This window comes from Spermophilus citellus, assembly GCF_964194105.1.
Source record: "Spermophilus citellus genome assembly, chromosome: 2".
Lineage (NCBI taxonomy): Eukaryota > Metazoa > Chordata > Mammalia > Rodentia > Sciuridae > Spermophilus > Spermophilus citellus.
Genome location: NC_138183.1, coordinates 207,056,777 through 207,076,785, shown reverse-complemented (window position 1 = coordinate 207,076,785; position 20,009 = coordinate 207,056,777). Strand labels below are relative to the sequence as shown.

Sequence of the window (20,009 nt, the reverse complement as noted above, 5' to 3'; positions counted from 1 at the left end):
GGTTATGATGTTAATTGGTGGGAATATTTAAAGTTAAAGAAAATAATTCCTTTAATCAGGAGTTGGGCCTATCATGTATGGTTTTATTAGGTGCATATTGCAAAAAAGGGGTCATCTGTAAATGTATACCATTCACATTGTAGATATTGTAGTGTTATGTATTTGTCAACAATTTTCTTATAGGAGTGCTGCTTATATCAGTTAATTCTGGAAATTTTTCTTTGATAATTTATTCCCATTCATTTTCTATATTCTCTTTAGAGCATATGTATTAGTTGCATGTTGACCTGTTTTAATTAGTTGTATAATTTTCTTATTCTTTCACTTTCACCCATTTCTTTTTCTCTTTTTTTTTTTTTTTTATACTTTTGAGTATATGTCAAATATTTTCTTTCAACCTTCTTAGTAATCTTTACTGGGGCCTCACATGTACAAGGCCCTCGGTTCAATCCCCAGCTCCACCAGAAAAAAAAAATTGATATTACTGTGTTTGAAATTTTTTCTTTATTTTGTTGATTGTAGATGGACACAATATCTTTAATTTATTTGTTTATTTTTTATGTAGTGCTGAGAATCAAACCCAGTGCCTACATACATGTGAGGCAAGCACTCTACCACTGAGCTACAACCCCAGCCCCAGTTTGGAATTTCTAAGAATTCTTTCTTTAAATTTTTAAAAATAGCAGTCAGTCTTTGTTTTACGTATATAGTATCTTATATTACTGAATTTATTGGTTATAGCTTTGTTTTTTTTATTGTCTCCGCAGTGTCTGCTACCTTTTTTGTTCTAAGTGTCAAACTTTTTCATTGTGAGATAATTTTAGACTTATATCTACTCTACCCAGATTCTCCCAAAGGTAACATCTTAAATACTTAATTTAACTAATGAAGTACATTATCAAAAACCAGGAAATTGACATTTTATTAACTGTTGACCTTTTTTGGATTTCATCAGTTTTTATATGCACTCTTTTTAAATTCTGATACATAGTTAGTTCTATGGGATTTTATCATATGTGTAGATCCATATAATATCCACCAGTCAGGATGCAGTACTGTTTTAACACTACAGAGAAACTCTTTGATGTTCCTTCTTTATAGTTACACCTCTCTCCATCTGTACCCCTGGCGATCCCTGAGTTGTTTCTCCATTGCTATGATTTATTTTGTCACTTTGAGAACATTAAATAAATAGAATTATATAGTACCAACTTTTGGGTTTGGATTTTTTTTTTCATTCAGATAATGCCCTTAAGTTCCAGTCTCAGAGTTGCACATATCAATTTTTTAAAATTAATGAATAGTGTTCTATATCACACTTCAATAATTCATTTAGAGAGTAGCATGGTTTAGGTTATAAACTTTGCAGTAGAGTTGGATTTTTAAAACTATATTACTTTAAGAATTAGACTATTTTTCAGTTGTAGGAGTCTGTACCTAACTGAATAAAACAAGGCCCTTAAGTTTCTCTTCAATCTTTAGGAACAGGTTTACTATTGAAAACTTGCCACAATTAGAATTTTTAAACAAATTAAGTTCTAAAGTTATATGTAGAAATCCATACAAGATTAGTAGGAAAATTTAATGTAAATAGATATTTATTCCTAACAGTGACCATGTTACTAAGATTTAAACATTTTTAGAGACTGCTGCCTGTTCATTTACCATATGCTTAGAAGCATGATTTTGAAATGAAGTGAAAAGTTGGCATTATATATAGAAATCAGAAACATTCATAAAGTTGTAAAATTTTATAATGGAGGTTTTTTAGTAATTGGGTTTATGTTTAAGGTGGATTTATTTACATACTAGAGATGACAGACATAATATTCCTTAGTTGATGAAAATTGTCCTCTCAGAGGATTCTTGATTAAGAGTGCTGATTTGAATTTTTATCATAACCTTATTTGATAATATTTGTTAGTCTGTAAGTATGCTTTTAAATGGTGTTCAATGTTGATGGTAATTGTCTTTAATATGACTGTTGAAATATATGCTTCTGGTTTTTTGGGACCATGAACCATTAGAATGGTATGCCAGAGTCTATGCAGATTGATAAGTAGAATTTAGGGAACTCTGGTGAGAAAAGCATAAGAGGAAAAGACTGTTAGGAAAGAAAGTCTTTTATTATTTAAGTGTAAGTTGCAGCATCCTGATAGGGTATTGTCAAGCAGGTTATATTTTGGCTAAAAAGCCAGTTTTTGTATATAACTCTATTTTTGATATTTGTAATACACCCATGAAATCACACCTCAGTCAGGATAACGAACATATACATCACATCAAAAGTTTCCTTGGGGCCTTTGTAACTCTCCCCTTCCAGTTCCCGTACTTCATGCCATGCAACCACCAGTCTGTTTTCCAACACTGTACATTAGTCTTTATTTCCTAGAATTTTATGTAATTTTTGTCTTCTTTTGCTCATAATTATTTTGAGGTTGATTCATGTTGTAATTTGAGTCAATGTTGAGCCTCATTCTCTTTTCATTGTTAAAGTCTCATTCCATTGTGTGGATATACCACAAATGGTTTAGCCTTTCATCTGCTCATAGATATTTAGTTAAGTAGTTTCTATTTTTAAGCTGTTACAAATAATGCTACTAACAATGTTTATATCTATATATTTTTTAACATTTTTTCTGTTTTTTCCCCTCCAGATATGTAATGTTTTTTCTCTTACTCTTTTTTTTTTAAATATGTTTAGTTGTCAATGGACCTTTATTTTATTTATTTATATGTGGTACTGAGAATGGGACCCTCACACATGCTAGGCAATCGCTGTACCATTGAACCACAACCCCAGCCCCTCTGACTCTTTTTTTTTTTTTTTAATTTGTTGTTTTTAGGTGTACATAATAGTAGAGTAGTGTCTGTAAGTACTTTTTAGGGACGTGTGTTTTCTTTTCTTTTTGATAAATGTAGAACTGAGTGGCTGGATTAGATGGCTAGCGTATGATTTACTTCAAAAGAAACAAGCTGTTTTTTAAAATGATATCCAAAGTGGTTATACCAATATATAGTCCCTCTAATATATAGTCCATCTACAAGTGTATATGAGTTCCATTTTATACATATTCCTCAGTAGTACTTGATGTAGTAATTTTTATTTAGCCATTCTGATAACTGCATAATTGTGTAACATTGTGGTTTTAGTTTTCATTTTCTTAATGACTAATGGTTCAGCAGCACTTCTTGTACTTTTTTTCACCTGTTTATCTCAAACTTTTTGTCCATTATTTTGAGGTTTTTTTTTTTACTGTTTTGTTTTTTAGTTGTAGTTGGACACAATACCTTTGTTTTATTTTTATGCTGAGGATCAAACCCAGTGCCCTGCACATCCTAGGCGAGCACTCTATGGCTGAGTTACAACCCCAGCCCCTTGAGGTGGTTTCTTTTTTTTTTTTGAGAGCTCTTTACATAGCCTGTATATAAGTCATTGAGACATGATGTGCAAATATTTTCTCTCTATAGTTTTATTAATCTCTCCACAGTATTTTTTGAAAAGATGAAGTTTTTAATTTTGAAGAAGTTCAATTTTCAGTTTATCTCTTTATGAATTGTGCTTTTTATTTCTAGAAGTTTTATAGTTTTAGGTCTCTGATCTATTTTGAGTTAACTTTTGTGTGTGATATGAACTATTGACCAGAGAGATCTATTTTGTTTTGTTTTTTACCTTGAAGTGCTGGAAGTGAAACATCCATTGTATATCTGCTTGTTCCAGCACATTTGATGAAAAATTCTTCCCTGAATTGCTTTTGAATCCTTGTTGAAAATCAGTTGTCCACATACACGTACATGGTACTTTCCTGGTGTCTCTATTCTACTTGTGTGTCGTGGTATCAAGAACACATTGTGTTCATTACTACAATTTTAAAATAAGTCTTGAAATCAATTTATATGAATTTTTTGGCTTTTCTGTTTTACAGTGATTTAGGCTATTTTAGGAACTTTGCATTTCTGTGTGTGTATTTCTGTATGTGTTTGTGTGTCCTTGCAAATGCTAAGCACACACTTTACTGCTGACCTTTACCTCATCCCCCTTCTTATAAATTTTAGAATTATTTTACCACTTTTGCTTGGTTTTTTAATGGAATTATGTTGTATCTATGTTTAACTTCTTTGATACATACAGTGCTATTAAACTTATCTATGTCTTAAGTGAGCTTTGGTAAGTTTGAATTTATCCCTTTCTTTTAAGTTGTTGAATTTATTGGCATAAAGTTGCTTATAATATTCTCATTATTCTTTTATTTATTTATTTATTTTAAATATTTATTTTTTAGTTCTCGGCGGACACAACATCTTTGTTGGTATGTGGTGCTGAGGATCGAACCCAGGCCACACGCATGCCAGGCGAGCGCGCTACCGCTTGAGCCACATCCCCAGCCCCTCATTATTCTTTTAATATCTGTTCTGTAGACTTTGTAAAATATGGACTCTATCATCTGATATTAGCAATTTATATCTTCTCAGTATTTTCCTAGAGGTCTGGCTAGACGTTTATCAATTTTATTGATTTTTTTTTTTTTTAAAGTGCCAGCTTTTGTTGCCTTTTTAAAAAAATGTGGTGCTGGGGATTGAACCCAGGGCCTTGGTGCATGCAAGGCAAGCACTCTACCAACTGAGCTATATCCCCAGCCCTCCATTGGTTTTTTTTTCAATATTTATTTTTTAGTTTTCAGTGGACACAACATCTTTATTTTATTTTTATGTGGTGCTGAGGATCGAACCCAGCGCCCCGTGCATGCCAGGTGAGTGCGCTACCGCTTGAGCCACATCCCCAGCCCCCCTCCATTGGTTTTTATCCATTATTTTTCTGCTTCTAATTATATTGATTTTCACTCTGATCTTTATTATTGTTTTCTACTTTCTTTGGGTTCATTTTGTTCATTGTCTATTTTCTCCTTCCTTCCTTCATTTATTTATTTTTGGATTACAATTCTTAATGCACCATTATACAATAATTTATCATATCTCTGATTATATATAAGGTATGTTGACACCAAATTCACATCTTCATACATGGATTTTATATAATGATGAGGGTATCCTTTCACCATCCATGCTATTCCCTTCTCCCTTCCTTTCCCTCCCACCCCCTTTCCCTATCTGGAGGTAATCTTCCTCCCTTGCTCTCCCTCCCAACCCCATTTTGAGTCAATCCCCCCCTTATATCAGAGAAGAAATTTGGCATTTTTTGGGGGGAGGATTGGCTAACTTCACTTAGCATAATCTTCTCTAATGCCATCCATTTCCCTGCAAATGCTATGATCTTATTCTTTTTTCTTTTTTCCTTTTTTGGGGGGTGAGGGTCTCTCTAAATTGCTGAGACTGGCCTCAAACTTGGGATTCTACTGCCTTAGCTTTCTGAGTTTCTGGGATTATAGGCATGCACAACCATGCCTGATTTCTTTATCTGTTTTCATTTATTTATTTATTTAGAGAAATTTTTTAATATTTATTTTTCAGTTTTTGGTGGACACCTTTATTTTATTTTATGTGGTGCTGAGGATCAAACCCAGCGCCCTGCGCATGCCAGGCGAGCGCATTACTGCTTGAGCCACATCCCCAGCCCTACTTATTTATTTTTATGTGGTGCTGAGGATGGAACTTGGACCTCGCACATGCTAGGTGAGCGCTATACCGCTGAGCCACAACTCCAGGCCCTGTCTGTTTTCTTAAGGTAGAAACTAAGGTCATTTGCCTTAGACTTGTCTTCTTTACTAATATAAGAATTTAATGCTGTAGTTTGCCCTCTAAATACTACTCTATTGTCTTGCCTCACACTTTTTGATTTTTTTGTTTGTTTCTTTCTATTATGGCTTAGATGTGAGGTGTCCCCCAAAAGCTCATGTGTGAAACAATGCAAGAGAGTTTAGAGGTAAAATGATTGGAAGAGTCTTAAGGAGAGTCTTAACCTAATAAATACTTTTAATACACTTGAATGGATTAACTGGGTGATAGGTAGGCAGGTAGGGTATGGCTGGAGGAGATAGGTCATTGGGGGCATGCCTTACAAGTATATATTTGGGCCCTGGTGTCCAGAGGTTAGTCAGTTTCTGCTTCCTGATTGTCATGTCCTGAACTGCTTTCCTCTGCCTCACCCTTTCATCATGACGTACTGCTTCAGTTTGGACCCAGAGTTATTGAAGTTAGCAGTCTGTGGACTGAGACCTCTGAAGCCACATGACAAACTTTTCCTCCTCTAATTATTCTTGCCATGTTGTGGTCACAGCATCAAAAAAGCTGACTAAAACACTTTCACTTCAAAGTTTTCTGATTTCCCTTCTGATTTCTTCTTTGTCCCATGAGCTGTTTAGATAAAGGTGTTCTTTAATTTCTAAATCTTTAGAAATTTCCCAGATATGTTACTGAATTTTAATTTAATTCTGTTGTAATCAGAGAATACTTGATATACTTGGTATGATTAAAGTTCTTTTAAGTTGAGATATTTTCCCGAAAAGAGTGAGTTTTATGTTGGGTGAAGTATTACATAATTGTCAGTTAGGTCAAGTTAGTTGATAGTATTACTTGGTGTAGTGATTTCTATTTATTTGCTCAATTAAATATTATTAGAGGACTGGGACATATCTCAATGGTAGGATGCATTCTTATATCAGGTACCAGGCCATGAGTTCAATCTCCAGCACCAATATCTATCTACGTGTCAGTCAATCAAAAAGGGTGTTCAAAAAAATAAAATAATTTTAAAAAGGGGGTGTTAAAAATTTCTAACCATAATTGTGGAGTTATCCAGTTCTCATAATTTTATCACTTTTTGTTTCAGATATTTTCAGATTCTCTTATGATTCAGAAAAACATTTGAATTGGTACATGTTCTTAATGAATTAACTTTTTTATTCTTATGAAATACCTTGATACCGATCTTTGCCTCTGAACTCTATTTTGCTATTGTATGGCTACTTTTGCTCTCTTTGGATTACTGCTAGCATAGCATACCTTTCATACTGAACCTTTTGGTACCTTTATATTTAAAGTATATTTCCTGTAGGCAGTATATAGTTGGGTCTGGCTTTTTTTTTCCATTCAGATAATCTCTTAGCTTTTATGGCTTAGACCAGTTATATTTACATGGCTTACTTTGTGTATTATATGATTATTAACATAGTTAAGTCTGTTATCTTGATATTTGTTTGCTGTTTTTCCCTGTTGTACTCCTCTCTTCCTTTTCTTTCCTTGGTATTCCTTTTTTTTTTTCTTTCTTTGTCTTCTTTTGGAATAACTGAATCTTTTTAAAAAGGATTTTATTTTATCTCCATTGTTGGCATGTTAACTATTGCTTTGTTTTGTTTTATTACTACTGGTTGCTTTAGTTTATAGTATACATTGTTTAGTCAGTCTGCCTTCGGGTAATATTGTACTATTTGTAGTGTAGTACATAAGGCTTCCAACAGTGTTTTCCATTTCTTCTTTCCCAAAATTTGTTCTCTTGTAATTATATGTATATGCTATAAGCCCCACATTATATAGTTACAATTATTGTTTAGACTAATCTTCTAAGATTTAAACAGTAAGGAAAAAGTTTTATTTTCCCACACAATTATTTCCATTGTTCTCCATTCCTGTGTAGATACATATTATTGGATCTACAAATATTTTTATTCTAAGAAAATTTTCCTTTTAACTGTTCTTATAGTTCAAGTCTACTCATGATGAATTTGTCTCTTTTAACTGAAAGTCTATATTTCCCTTTTATTTTTGAAAAGGAGTAAAATAATTTGCTCAGTGTAGCAAATTAGGTTGACAGAATATTGTTATTCTTATTTTTTTTGTCTTCAAAGTATGGGTGGAATTTGTTGTGCATATTGCTTCTATGGTTGTTAAATTTTCATTTCATTTGGGAAAAGTTCAGATATTATTTCTTCTCCCTTTTCTTTTCCCACTTCTGTTCTTTTATGAATTCCATTTAGATCTGTAGGCCACTTGAAGTTGACCCACAGCATACTCACGATCTGTTTATTTATTTTTGTGTTTTCTCTCTGTTTCATTTTGGGTGTTTCCTATTACCTTTCTTTTATAATATGTGTCTGCCATGAATTCTATTAGGTGTATTTTTCATCTCAGATTTTGTCGTTTTTATCACTGGAAGTTTGATATTTGTGTCTGAAAAAAATCTTTGATTTTTCTTAACTTTTTGGAAAAATATGGTTATAATGACACTTTCAATGCCTTTATTTCTAATTCTAACATGTCAATTCTGGTTTGATTTCTCTTATCTCTCCTAATTATTGGTTATGTATTCTAGCTTCTTTGCATGACTTCTAATTTTTGTTTAGATGCTGTACATTGTGAATTTTACCTTCTTTGGGTGTTTGATATTTCTTATTTTTATAAATATTCTTGAGCTTTGTTTAGTATTCATTTGTTTGGAAGCAGTTGGGTTCTTCTAGTCTTGCTGTTAACTTGAAGGGTGACTGGAGCAGTGCTCAGTCTAGGTTTAATTATTTCTTGTTTCAGAAGTAAGACTTTACTGATTCTTTCTCTAATTCCTTACAAATTATGAGGTTAAGTCTGATTTGTGGGGACAAGTCCTGGTCCTTCATGAGTGCTGGACATTTTTTCTTCTAATTCTTTATCTTTTCCTGGCCTCTGGTCCTTTTCTCACATGTATGTTCTGACTAGTATTCAACTCAAAACTCAAGGAGAATTCTGTAGATCCTCCAAGGTTTTCCCTCTCTTCTGCTCTCCCCTCTCTAGTATTCTTCTTTGAGAACTCTAGCCACTATTATTTTTTTTCATTTTTAAATTTGTTTTAATTAGTTACACATGACAGTACAATGACCTTGACATTCATACATTTGAATCAGATGGGATATAATTTCTCATTTTTCTGAGTGTACAGGTTGCAGAATCACAGTGGTCATGCAGTCACCTGTATACACACAGCAATAATAATGTCTATTCTGCTGTCCTTTTTTTTTCCCCTCACATTGTTATACATGTATTTTGTATAACGATGAGGGTCTCCTTCATTTGCTTTCTTTCAGGGGCTTACCACCCTTCATTGCCTGATGTACTGTTTTGCAAATCATTGTTTAATATGTTCTCTCTGTTGGAGTTGTCTCAGACAGAAGAGTCAGTATCATCTTGTTGTTCTGTCTTGGCTAGAAGCAGATGTTGGTGATGAATCACTTTCCATTTCCTTACCTGTACTCAATTCACATATCTCAAACTCTCTTAAATGCAGCCTGAAGCAGAGCTGTCCCCTTTAAACTTGCTTGTCCTCATTTTTCTTTTTTCACATATTAATTGTTTTGCCTTTAGAGTACTCTCCTGATCTAAAATTATTTAATTAGAGGAGGGCATAATTAGTCTTCTGTGACATCTGGTTTTGAAGGACTAGTTCAGAGTATATTCGGAATGAAAACAAAAGATGGAAGTGTATTATGACAACGTTTGCATTCATCTAAGATATAAGCAGTTGAAAGAAGTCAGTATTTCAGCAGAAGGCTTAGCAGCATCTTTTAGCTACAAAGATGTCTGGTGGAAGTGCTCTTCAATTAATTAGTTTACTTGACCTTTACTTATTCTGAACATTTAGCCTACATTTGCCTTAGCCATAATTATCTGTGTATCTTGATAGTCCATTAAATTGTCAGACTCACATTTCTTAGTTGAAAGTGATTAAAACTTAGCAGTTAGAATAATTTGAAGAGTTTTTTTTTTCAATATACAATTCGCTTCTGTTGCTATTGATTTCATTTCTTCTTCGTACTTTAGAAAGTGAGCTGGAAATTCCAGTGTTAAACACAAATATTGCAGAATCTTTTGGTTTGTTCCATTTGAAGAAAAACATTTTTCCTAGTATTTTTGTTTTCTCTAGAAAGAAAGGAGGAGTGGAGTTTTTTTTTTTCCTTTGGATCTATGAGAGAGAACTCCATAGAGTTGCCTAGAAGTAACCTGCACAGTAAATAAGTCAGCCCTATCTCCTGTGCTTGTAATCAGTGTTATAACAGGATGATAATTGATTTTCATACTACAAACCACTAAAATAATGAAAAATGTTATAGTTCACAAATCAACAAGAGATGACCCTGAAACACTGAAGTATTTAAAAAACTGTTTCTGAATATATAAGAAGATTAAAGTTTAACTAGTGTGATTTTGGTGTGGAAGAAATAGTATAATATGGAGGGGGTGCTGGAACAAATCAAAGGCTTAGGTTATAGTGCTATTAGTATTTACTGAATACTGTTGTGACCTAAGAAATCTTGCAATTTTGAACTTTATTTTGCTCATCTTTTATAACCAAACAAATTAGCATTTGAGAGGTGATTATATCATGGCAGGTACCTTGCTGGTCTACTCACTACACTTTGATCTTCCTATTAGCATTAGAAAGTGAATAGGATCTACATTTTATAGATGAGGAACCTAAGTTTTGAAGAGTATTAAGTAATACTTAATGTCAAGCAACTATAGAATTAAAGGACAATTTTAATTCTAAGTATTACTCTAAAACCATGAAATTACTTCTATTTCTTAAATATACTTCAATATTTTAAAACTATGAACTGTCATATATCCTAATATGACAAATTTCCAAATGACCCTATGTCTGGTTCTTTCATTTTTATTACCCGTATTACGTTCTGATTATTAAAATATTATCTGTTTATCAGGGCCTGGTATACCTAGTGACTAACTAATCTACAGCAATGACTTATTCCTTCGAGACCCTAAAGCATTTATTGTCTTTCCTCTAGTAGTTTTATATTTGGGATTTATATGGTACATTTACATTTAGAAGTTGGGGTAACTTTTGAATTGATTAAATTTTACATATTTACATATTACCACTAAACTTAGATTGTAAGCCCCAGAGGAAGCTATTGTTTCTATTGGCATTTAACATAGGATTGTGCCTGTGGTACATATAACTTAACAGATGATTGTGTGAATGAACTCTGATAACTATTTTAGTTAACAGTTTCCGTTTTTGTCTGGTATAGATGTACTTCTGTATAAAGAGGTTTTAAAATTTTAAAAATTCTATGATTATATATAATTAATATAGTTAAATTTTTCAGAGAAATGCTTTTCAAAACATTTTTCTAATCATAGTGTTTGAAAGAGTTCTCAAAGTGAATTACTTGAAATTAGTATTTGATGACTTATTTTATTTGTCAGGTAGTTACTTTGCCCCACACCTTTGGTTTTTTTAAAGAGTTGTCAGAAGCTGATGCTCTTCATCCCTTTTTCTCACAAATAAATCAAGAGAACGTGAGAATAATATTTAAATTATCTGGGAGACTTACTATTATTACTAGTTCTACTTCTAACTCAAAAGTCAGTTGACCCCTCTAAGTAGTTTTCTCATCTATAAAAAATTAAGTTTAATTATGTGATCACTACACACAATATTCTGGAGTTTATACATCCTGCAGGTTTGAGGTTAAATTAGATTTCACAATTGGAAAATAGCTTTTGAGTTTTGCACTTAAAATATTAATGACTACTTGTAAATTATATTCTCTTAAGCATTTTCTGCAATTTTTTTGTTTTTTTGCTTTTATGGGTAATTTTCTTTTCTAACTTATCAGTACTCCCTCACGTGTGGCTAAAGGAGGAGTTGACCACACCAAAATGAGTCTGCATGGTGCTAGTGGTGGACATGAGAGATCAAGAGATAGACGAAGGTCAAGTGACAGATCACGAGATTCATCTCATGAAAGAGCAGAGTCTCAGCTCACTCCTTGTATTAGAAATGTTACTTCTCCAACACGGCAGCATCATGTTGGTATGTAAAAATCATCCAATCTTCTTAGCAGTTCTTAAAAACATGTATTTACCTTTTTAAAGTAGCAGTGACATTGAATTGTGCCTAATACATAAGAGTAAAATTAGCTAGCTGCTTCTATTCATTTGTTTCTATTTTAGCTGAGCTTGATTCTTGCTATGAGAAAATAGCTTACTAGATGTAACTTAAAGGTGAGTTTGTTTTAAGAGTCTGGGACAGTCTTATAAAAAGTAATTTGAAAAGACTCTGAAACTGAGATGTAGATTTTGCAAAAATTCAAGTTAATTTTTATCTTACAAGAAACAGCAGTGGTTTACAATAAAATAGTTGTAAATTATTGACAAGAATATCTGATTAATCATGCTTACAAATAAAGGGAAAGAATAATTCTGATGGAGTTATTTTTTTCTGACTTTTGACAGTGTTTCAAATTTAGTAATAAAAATAGAAGATGCAAGGAAAGTGTGAAGTGTTTTACATTTCTAGTAACTAGTTCAGGTCTTTTTCGTCCTTCCCACTCATTACTATAAATGAACATTATTCTTACAGGTAAATACATTGTGTGATTGTAAGGCACCAGTCTGAAGCAGGTGTACTTAAGCAACATGAGCTTGCTGGTTTTCATTTTCCCCTAGGGAAGGGACAAATCAAATATTTTGACTATGGGTTGGGGATATAGCCTAGAGAATGGGCTTTCATCATGGGGCCCTAAGTTCAATTCCTAGTACCTGAAGTGGAGAAACATATTTGAGTAGAGCACCAGCTCAGAATGTGCAAGGTCCTAGGTTCTTTCCCCAGCACACATGCAGAAAATACTGTAACTATATGAAATAGTTTGTGACAGTCTGTTTAAAATCAAATAATTTATGTTGGTGTCTAATTATGCAGGGAAATTATCAGAATCTAAATGGGTCCTTGGAGACAGACTATTACTTATAAGCTAAAATTAACAAATATAAATATGAATTGACAGTTTGTTGCATGCAGAATTCCATGTATGAGAGCAGGATAGCAGACTATAATAAATTGTTTTATTACTTTAACAAATTTTGCTTTTGGGATGCTACCAGCATTGTGGAAACAGACAATAAAAGGGAGGTGTGAGAGTATCTCTAGAGATATAGCAAACCTAATTATATAATCAGCAGTGCTGCTGTACAGAGTGTTCTAAGTAGCCTGAGTCATAGAGGAATTTGGCAAAAGCTGATGAAACTGACGAGATGGAGGTACATTTTTAGGTCACCTTTAAAGTTTAGTGATGTAGCCTCTAAATAGAACTTCTAATAAAATCTTAGTTTTTATTTTCCCTTATATAATATTGGAGCATCTAAAGAAAATTTCCTGAATTTTAGTAATATTTTCTACTAACAATAGATGATATTTATGCGTCTTATAAAATTTGTAGTACTGCTTTATTCAACAAAAGTACAAATGAGAAGAAAGCCCTATGTCATCAGCTGCTAAGGCCACTTTATTTGATAGACATTGAAGATCCTTTGAAAAAATAAATGCTTCTTGCTGTCCTTAGTGGGTTTTTTTATATTTTATATAAAATATTCTTTTATATTCTTGTTTTGTGACATAAATTGTTGGTTTTAGAGTGCCCTTATTAACACTGAGATTTCAAAGTTTATGCATTATGTTCTCAGAATAGTGTTATCTCTTTCAGTAATTACAACAGCTTAAGTTGGTATTCTTATTAATTTTTTACTAACTTTCAGTGTGTGTGTTTATTGACTTGTAAGAATATTGGATCCTTGGCTTTCTATGTATTTTTTTTTTTTTGAGAGAGAGAGAGAGAGAATTTTTTTTTTTTTTTAAAGAGAGAGGAAAGGGGGAGAGAGAGAGAGAGAATTTATTTATTTATTTTAGTTCTCGGTGGACACAACATCTTTGTTGGTATGTGGTGCTGAGGATCGAACCCGGGCCGCACGCATGCCAGGCGAGCGCGCTACCGCTTGAGCCACATCCCCAGCCCGAGAGAGAGAGAATTTTAATATTTATTTTTTTTTTAGTTTTCGGCGGACACAACATCTTTGTTTGTATGTGGTGCTGAGGATCGAACCCGGGCCGCACGCATGCCAGGCAAGCGCGCTACCACTTGAGCCACATCCCCAGCCCAAGCTTTCTATGTATTTTTAAGTGGAGGAATAATAATATGAAATTTACCTTAATTTTGATATTTTTCTGGGTCAACATTAGTCAGTAATACATACCTTTTTAAAGGTCTGTAAATAAAGATTTTAGAAAACATTTTGATGGTTTGTTTTTTTTTACTCCTGTGAAGTAAATGAATGTTTATTATATCCTTTGAAAATGTTATTTGAAATTTAAAAAATGTTATGATTTAAAACAACTTATCAAACACTTTAAAAGATTTGTACAGCTCTTGAATTTTTTGTAGACAATTGGCATAACTCTGTTTAATTTCTTTATTTCAGAACGAGAAAAAGATCATAGTTCCTCTCGTCCAAGCAGTCCTCGTCCTCAAAAAGCATCCCCAAATGGTTCCATTAGCAGTGCTGGGAATAGCAGCAGAAACAGTAGTCAGTCAAGTTCAGATGGTAGCTGTAAGACTTCTGGGGAGATGGTGTTTGTATATGAAAATGCAAAAGAAGGAGCTCGGAATGTAAGGACATCAGAACGAGTGACACTAATAGTGGATAACACTAGATTTGTTGTAGACCCATCCATTTTTACTGCACAGCCAAATACAATGTTGGGCAGGTTTGTATTTTTGTTCTTTATATTACTAATTATAAAGTACTTTCATAGCCATTATTTTAGTTTTCCATTTAAATTTTACAATAATTCTCTGTTGGAGTGTAGCATTCCCATTTTATGGATGGAAGAACTGTAAATTTGGAGGTTGTGACATAAATTGTTGGTTTTAGGGTACCCTTATTAATAATGAGATTTCAAAGTTTATGCTTTATGTTCTCAGAATAGTGTTATCTCTTTCAGTAATTACAACAGTTTAAATTGGTATTCTTATTAATTTTTTACTAACTTTCAGTGTGTGCTTATTGACTTGTTAAGAATATTGGATCCTTGGCTTTCTATGTATTTTTTTTTTTATTGTCCAAGTTAAAGCAGCCAGAACATGTTAGAGTAAAGCTTGAATTTGGCTTTATTTCTAAAGTTCTTTGTAGTACCAATAAAAATAGTAAACATATTAATTATTAAAGTGAGGATACTAAAAGACTGTTACAGATTAAGACCATGGATTGAATCTAACCAGGTGGTTTTAGCAGTGCTTCCTGCCCTAAGTTCCCAGATTCAACTACCAAGTAGAGGAGATATCAGCATTTTTTAAAGAAAAAGTCAGCATGAATTGTCAATTTGATGTAGGTACTTGGCGGGTGGTGATGGTGGGGAATTCTATTAAAAAGTATTCTTAGTAGAATGAAGGACTTAATAGTTATCTTCTAATTTGTGCTGGTACAGAATAACAAATTAAAGTTTGTAATTATGAGAACCTTAACCTAAGATATGAATAATATGAACTTCATTTTGGAGATGTCCAAAGTGAGCATCAAATGCTTTTTGAAGTAAAATCAGTTATATTGTCAAAAATTAAAATAAAGGGGTATATGAGTGAAATAGAAGTTTACATGTGCTAAAACCTTGTATTTTTCTATTCTACTTATGTGATCTGTTAGTGTCTCAGAATATAGAATAAATGCTGGCATTGTGACATTGTGTACATTTGAGTAGCTAAATGTTTTCTCTTTATTGACACTAGACTTTATACCCATGAGGAAAAAATACCTTTATGTATTTTTAGTATCGTAGGGAAACACCATTAATGGAAGCTATGAGGAAGATGATGTTATTAATTAAACATTTTATTTTTACATAAAATGTAAAACAGTAAAAAGAGATATTTAAAATTTTGCTTTAGCAGGTTTAAGATTTTAAGTGTTCATACTGATCTGAAAAGAATAGCTTTCCCGTTTTGTAAAAAGTTCCAGCATTTGAGAAAATTCTATGATATTTGATTCTTGAGAGACTTTTTTTTTTTTTTTTTAATCAGTGAAAGCTTCTTTTCATGTCAGTTGACTAAAGCATTTCTTTGGGGATGAAAATTAATATTCATGGGAACTGGAAAGCAGTTGGCATTCTTTTGGAAACTTTGAAATAAAAAGCTTTGTTCTCCCTGGATTTCTATGTTACAACAAAAGAGGAAACCACTTAAATTAGGAAACTATTGAATAAAAACACTTAGATCAACCATGTTTACATTGGGGATAGTGGTACCATTGAATTCAGAGGTTCAACTTTTCTTTACTCATGATTTTTAAGTTTTCTTAAGAGTACTGCATTAAATTTTTCATCGCAAAGGACATATTTTGCAAATTGTCTTTTCTAAATAGATACTGTTAACAGGTGAACAATGTGACTTGAAAAAACATAAATCCATTCTATTTTTCTTTATAAAAACAATATTAAGAGTCTTATACTCATTTAAACTTTCCATTCTCTTCCTCATTTCTCCATTCTTGCCTATCCTAGCATTTGATTGCTTACTTTTCTATTGTAGATGCTAGTCTAAGAATGAGTTGGATCTCTTAAAAAAAAAGATTGATAAACATACAATAACCCAGCTTGCCTTCACATTCACTTTCCCAGTTTAGCTTGTTGTATGTGCTACATTATAGCACCAACTTTACAATGAAAACAGCAGTATAAGGAAAAACACAGATGACATTGTTTCTTTTTTCTTTCTGGGGCATAAAAATTACCTTTTCTCATAGAATGATTTTTTGGAGATTTTTCTACCTGAGAAGGAGTTGGAAAGTTCTTTAGCTTTTGAATTTTATCATGGAATTTTATTTTTACAGGGAATTTTTTTACTATTGATTCCTGTCATTTTTGTGTGTGTGTGTGTGTGTGTGTGGCCAAGGATTGAACCCAGAACCTTGTATAAGCACTCTACCACTGAGCTATGTCCCCAGCACCCCACGTCAAAATAGTTTTCATATTACCTTCATATAAAGTTTGCCAGAATAAATTGCTGATAAAAAATTGTTGAATAATTTAATGCTTAAGTTATAATGTTATTTCATTTTTGTTCATGAAATTGATTTTCCTTTTTGAATTAAGTATTCTATTGGCACGCTTTTTAATTATTTACTATGATAGGATGTTTGGATCTGGCCGAGAACATAACTTTACACGTCCTAATGAGAAGGGAGAATATGAAGTGGCAGAAGGAATTGGTTCCACTGTATTTCGAGCTATTCTGGTGAGTATTTGTTTTTTTGTTTTTAATATGTATTTACTTCATCATAAGACCCCTCCTCAGCAGGTATTTAGATTGGAAATAAAGTTCTATTTGGATATCTCTTTGAAAGTATATATTGTTTTTCTTAAATACTACCTAATTCAAGTTTTCTTTAGCATATGAGCAGAATGTAAAAAATTTTATGACCATAGGAGGATAAAAATGAGAAGATTTATCTTTTAGGTGTACATAGGCAGTTTTTTAAGTATTCAGTACTGATGTTTCTGGAGTCACACTATTTATTCCTTCTTAAATTAAATATGGCAAGTCAGTCAGTTTGCTGAGAATGAGTATGGCATTTGAAATATATTTATTGCCCCAAACTAACAATGTGTAAACATACAAATATATAAAAATTATCTCCAAAATGTATTTGTTAGCATCTTTGTTTTAAACCTTTTTTTCTTTTTTTATGTTTTAACCTTTGTTTTGAGGAATATTTAAATTTAACATAGTCCTACTTATAATTTCAATTTATTGATAAAGATTTGATTTATAAAAGTGTAACACTTTGTAAAATATAATTTCCTTACATAATTTTGGGGAAAAAGGGAAGGGAGGATCCTGTGATAAAATGCTAACATTCTTGATCAGGTTATTGGTACTTGGACAAGTACCAGAAGATATTTTGCTTCTATTGACACAGCAACTTTACAAATTATGTTACTAGTTATTGTGCTTCTGAACCTCAAAAATCTTGAGATAAGTCTTAATTTGGAGGAGAGGTTCATTTTCAGCTCTCTAAACTTACATTTGATCTGCTATAAAGTTGGCATTAAGAATTTTTTTTAACAGAGCTGTAGAATAACTTATCTGTTATTCTGGGCCAGTGCCTAACACCTAACAACTTTTAAAGTAGATTTTGGAGATAATTGGTATTGTTTGTAATAATATGGAAACACCAAAGGATACTATTTAGAAGACTCTGTAATTGTGCACTTTGTTTTATATACATTAATACTTGGATATGACCTTGCAGTTCTTAACTAAAAACCCTAAATTTTGTTCAATTTTCTAGTAATTATTTAAGGTAATTTCCTTACTTTTTACAAAGAGTTTAAAATTTTATGATAGTTGTATATAAAAAAGTAAGTTCCAAGAGGAAAATACATATGAACTGGTATGATATAGTAAAAAGTAGAGATGAATAAGATAATGGTGAGACCTAGGTTCTAATATCTGACATCTGCTATTGGATAATTGTATGACTAGATAATTTTTACCTAAAAAATGGGTAAAATAAAAAATGTTGTGAGGTGAACCAAGGTCCTACATGGCTTTAAAAATTCCATAATAAAGAAATACCAGACTCCACTGTTTTTGAAAATGCTACCAACAGCCCACCCTTAACAAGTTTTGGCTACTTTGTGCTCCATGTATTTTATTCATTTTTTTTTTTCAGGATTACTATAAGACAGGAATAATCCGTTGTCCTGATGGCATATCTATTCCTGAGCTGAGAGAAGCTTGTGATTATCTTTGTATTTCTTTTGAATATAGTACTATTAAATGTAGAGATCTCAGTAAGTATGATGCTTTCTGTGTAAGTGATTTGTAGAATTATTTTAGATTGACATGCAAAGTCTGAAAGTTTGCGGTTTACTTAGTTAGACTTTAAGTATTTGTTTAATTGAATTATAAAGCATTTTGGCTTCAAATGAAGATTATTTACAGAAGTCTTCGGAGTTCTGGATAATATCTTTGTATAACTTTCCAGAATTTTTTTCAACTTTAATAATTTAATTTTTTAAAAATGAACTTTCCTAGATTTCCCCCTTGATAGTTTGGGAGCCTTGGTTTGGTGAAGTGTGATTTGGCTTCATTCCTCATATCACATTATCTAAGTTTATAATTTTTTGTATTACTATATGAGATAATATCCTGAATACTGTGGAAATTATGAATAATTTGCATAAACAGTTCTTGTTACTACAAATCATAGATTGAATCCCTATACTTCAGATATATATAATGTTAAAGTAAATTTATCGAGGAACTTCAAACAGTCTCCGAGCAGGGCCTTAGAACTTGGGATCCCAACTCTTGATTGGTGATCATCTCTGTATCACCTGTTGTTTACATTGTGCCTGAGAAAAGAGGTGATTATACATTAAAAAAGTTAAATAGTGTATAGAAGTATCAATTTTTTCTTGGATTTTAAGTGGTTAGAGAAATTTCAGAAGGGGGAAGCCATGGGTTAGAGGGGCTTGGGAAGGGTTCAGAGGAGACAGGAATGAATAGGAACAGTTTAGAGTCAGGAAGTTTATCCAAGAGCTTGAGTTTTTTAAGTAAAGATGTAACAAGTGTATTTTGGGAATAACCTAGTTGAAGGAAAACTTTATATTAGGACCAGGAGATGGGGGAGTAAATAGATGAGCCAGATTTTGGAAGGTCTTTAAATACCAAACTAATGCTGTTAACTTTTCTTCTGTATGCAGTTGGGGAGATATTTAAAAAGCTTTGTGCATATGGTTTATAGCCTTGTACTAGCCCCATATATATGATTCTCTTTATTTCATTACCTAAGCTCAGCCCTACTTGGCAGGGTGGTATTATTATACCTTCTCAGAGACTCATGTGTCTAGACCTCTGTGAAGGAAAAACTTTCAAGGCACCCACTTTAAATATTTATGTTTATATATTTATATACTTAAATATGTCCCTAAGTATGGTATTATTTTTGTCAAACTTTCTTTAGTCTCCATAAAAATATTGATAGGTAGGATAAAGAAATAGGTCTGTCTCTGAATCCATTTCTCTACAAATGATACTTGAAAATTTAAAGTCAAGTATTTGGATAGTTGGAGCATACAGCTGTAAATTTGAACAAAGTTACTATTTCTTCATGTCTCAAAAAATGGTTTTAGTTGAAACCATGAGCATTATAATTCCTTGATTTCAAGATTTATGTCTTTTATTATTCATGAGATCATTTTAATTAACCTTCATGATTAAATGTTG

At 32.3% G+C, this 20,009-nt stretch overlaps 1 protein-coding gene across 7 annotated transcripts in view; it reads left to right on the top strand.

Moving 5' to 3' along the window:
* BTBD10 (BTB domain containing 10) overlaps positions 1-20,009 on the top strand; it is a 64,005-nt gene that overhangs the window by 32,208 nt on the left and 11,788 nt on the right. For all 7 annotated transcript variants that reach the window (XM_081281683.1, XM_081281680.1, XM_081281684.1 and 4 more), the window contains 4 exons: positions 11,565-11,761; positions 14,203-14,488; positions 16,907-17,009; positions 18,451-18,571. In XM_081281683.1, coding sequence (XP_081137809.1) covers positions 11,608-11,761; positions 14,203-14,488; positions 16,907-17,009; positions 18,451-18,571 — 664 coding nt within the window. In that variant the 5' untranslated portion in view covers positions 11,565-11,607. The remainder of the gene's footprint in view (positions 1-11,564; positions 11,762-14,202; positions 14,489-16,906; positions 17,010-18,450; positions 18,572-20,009) is intronic.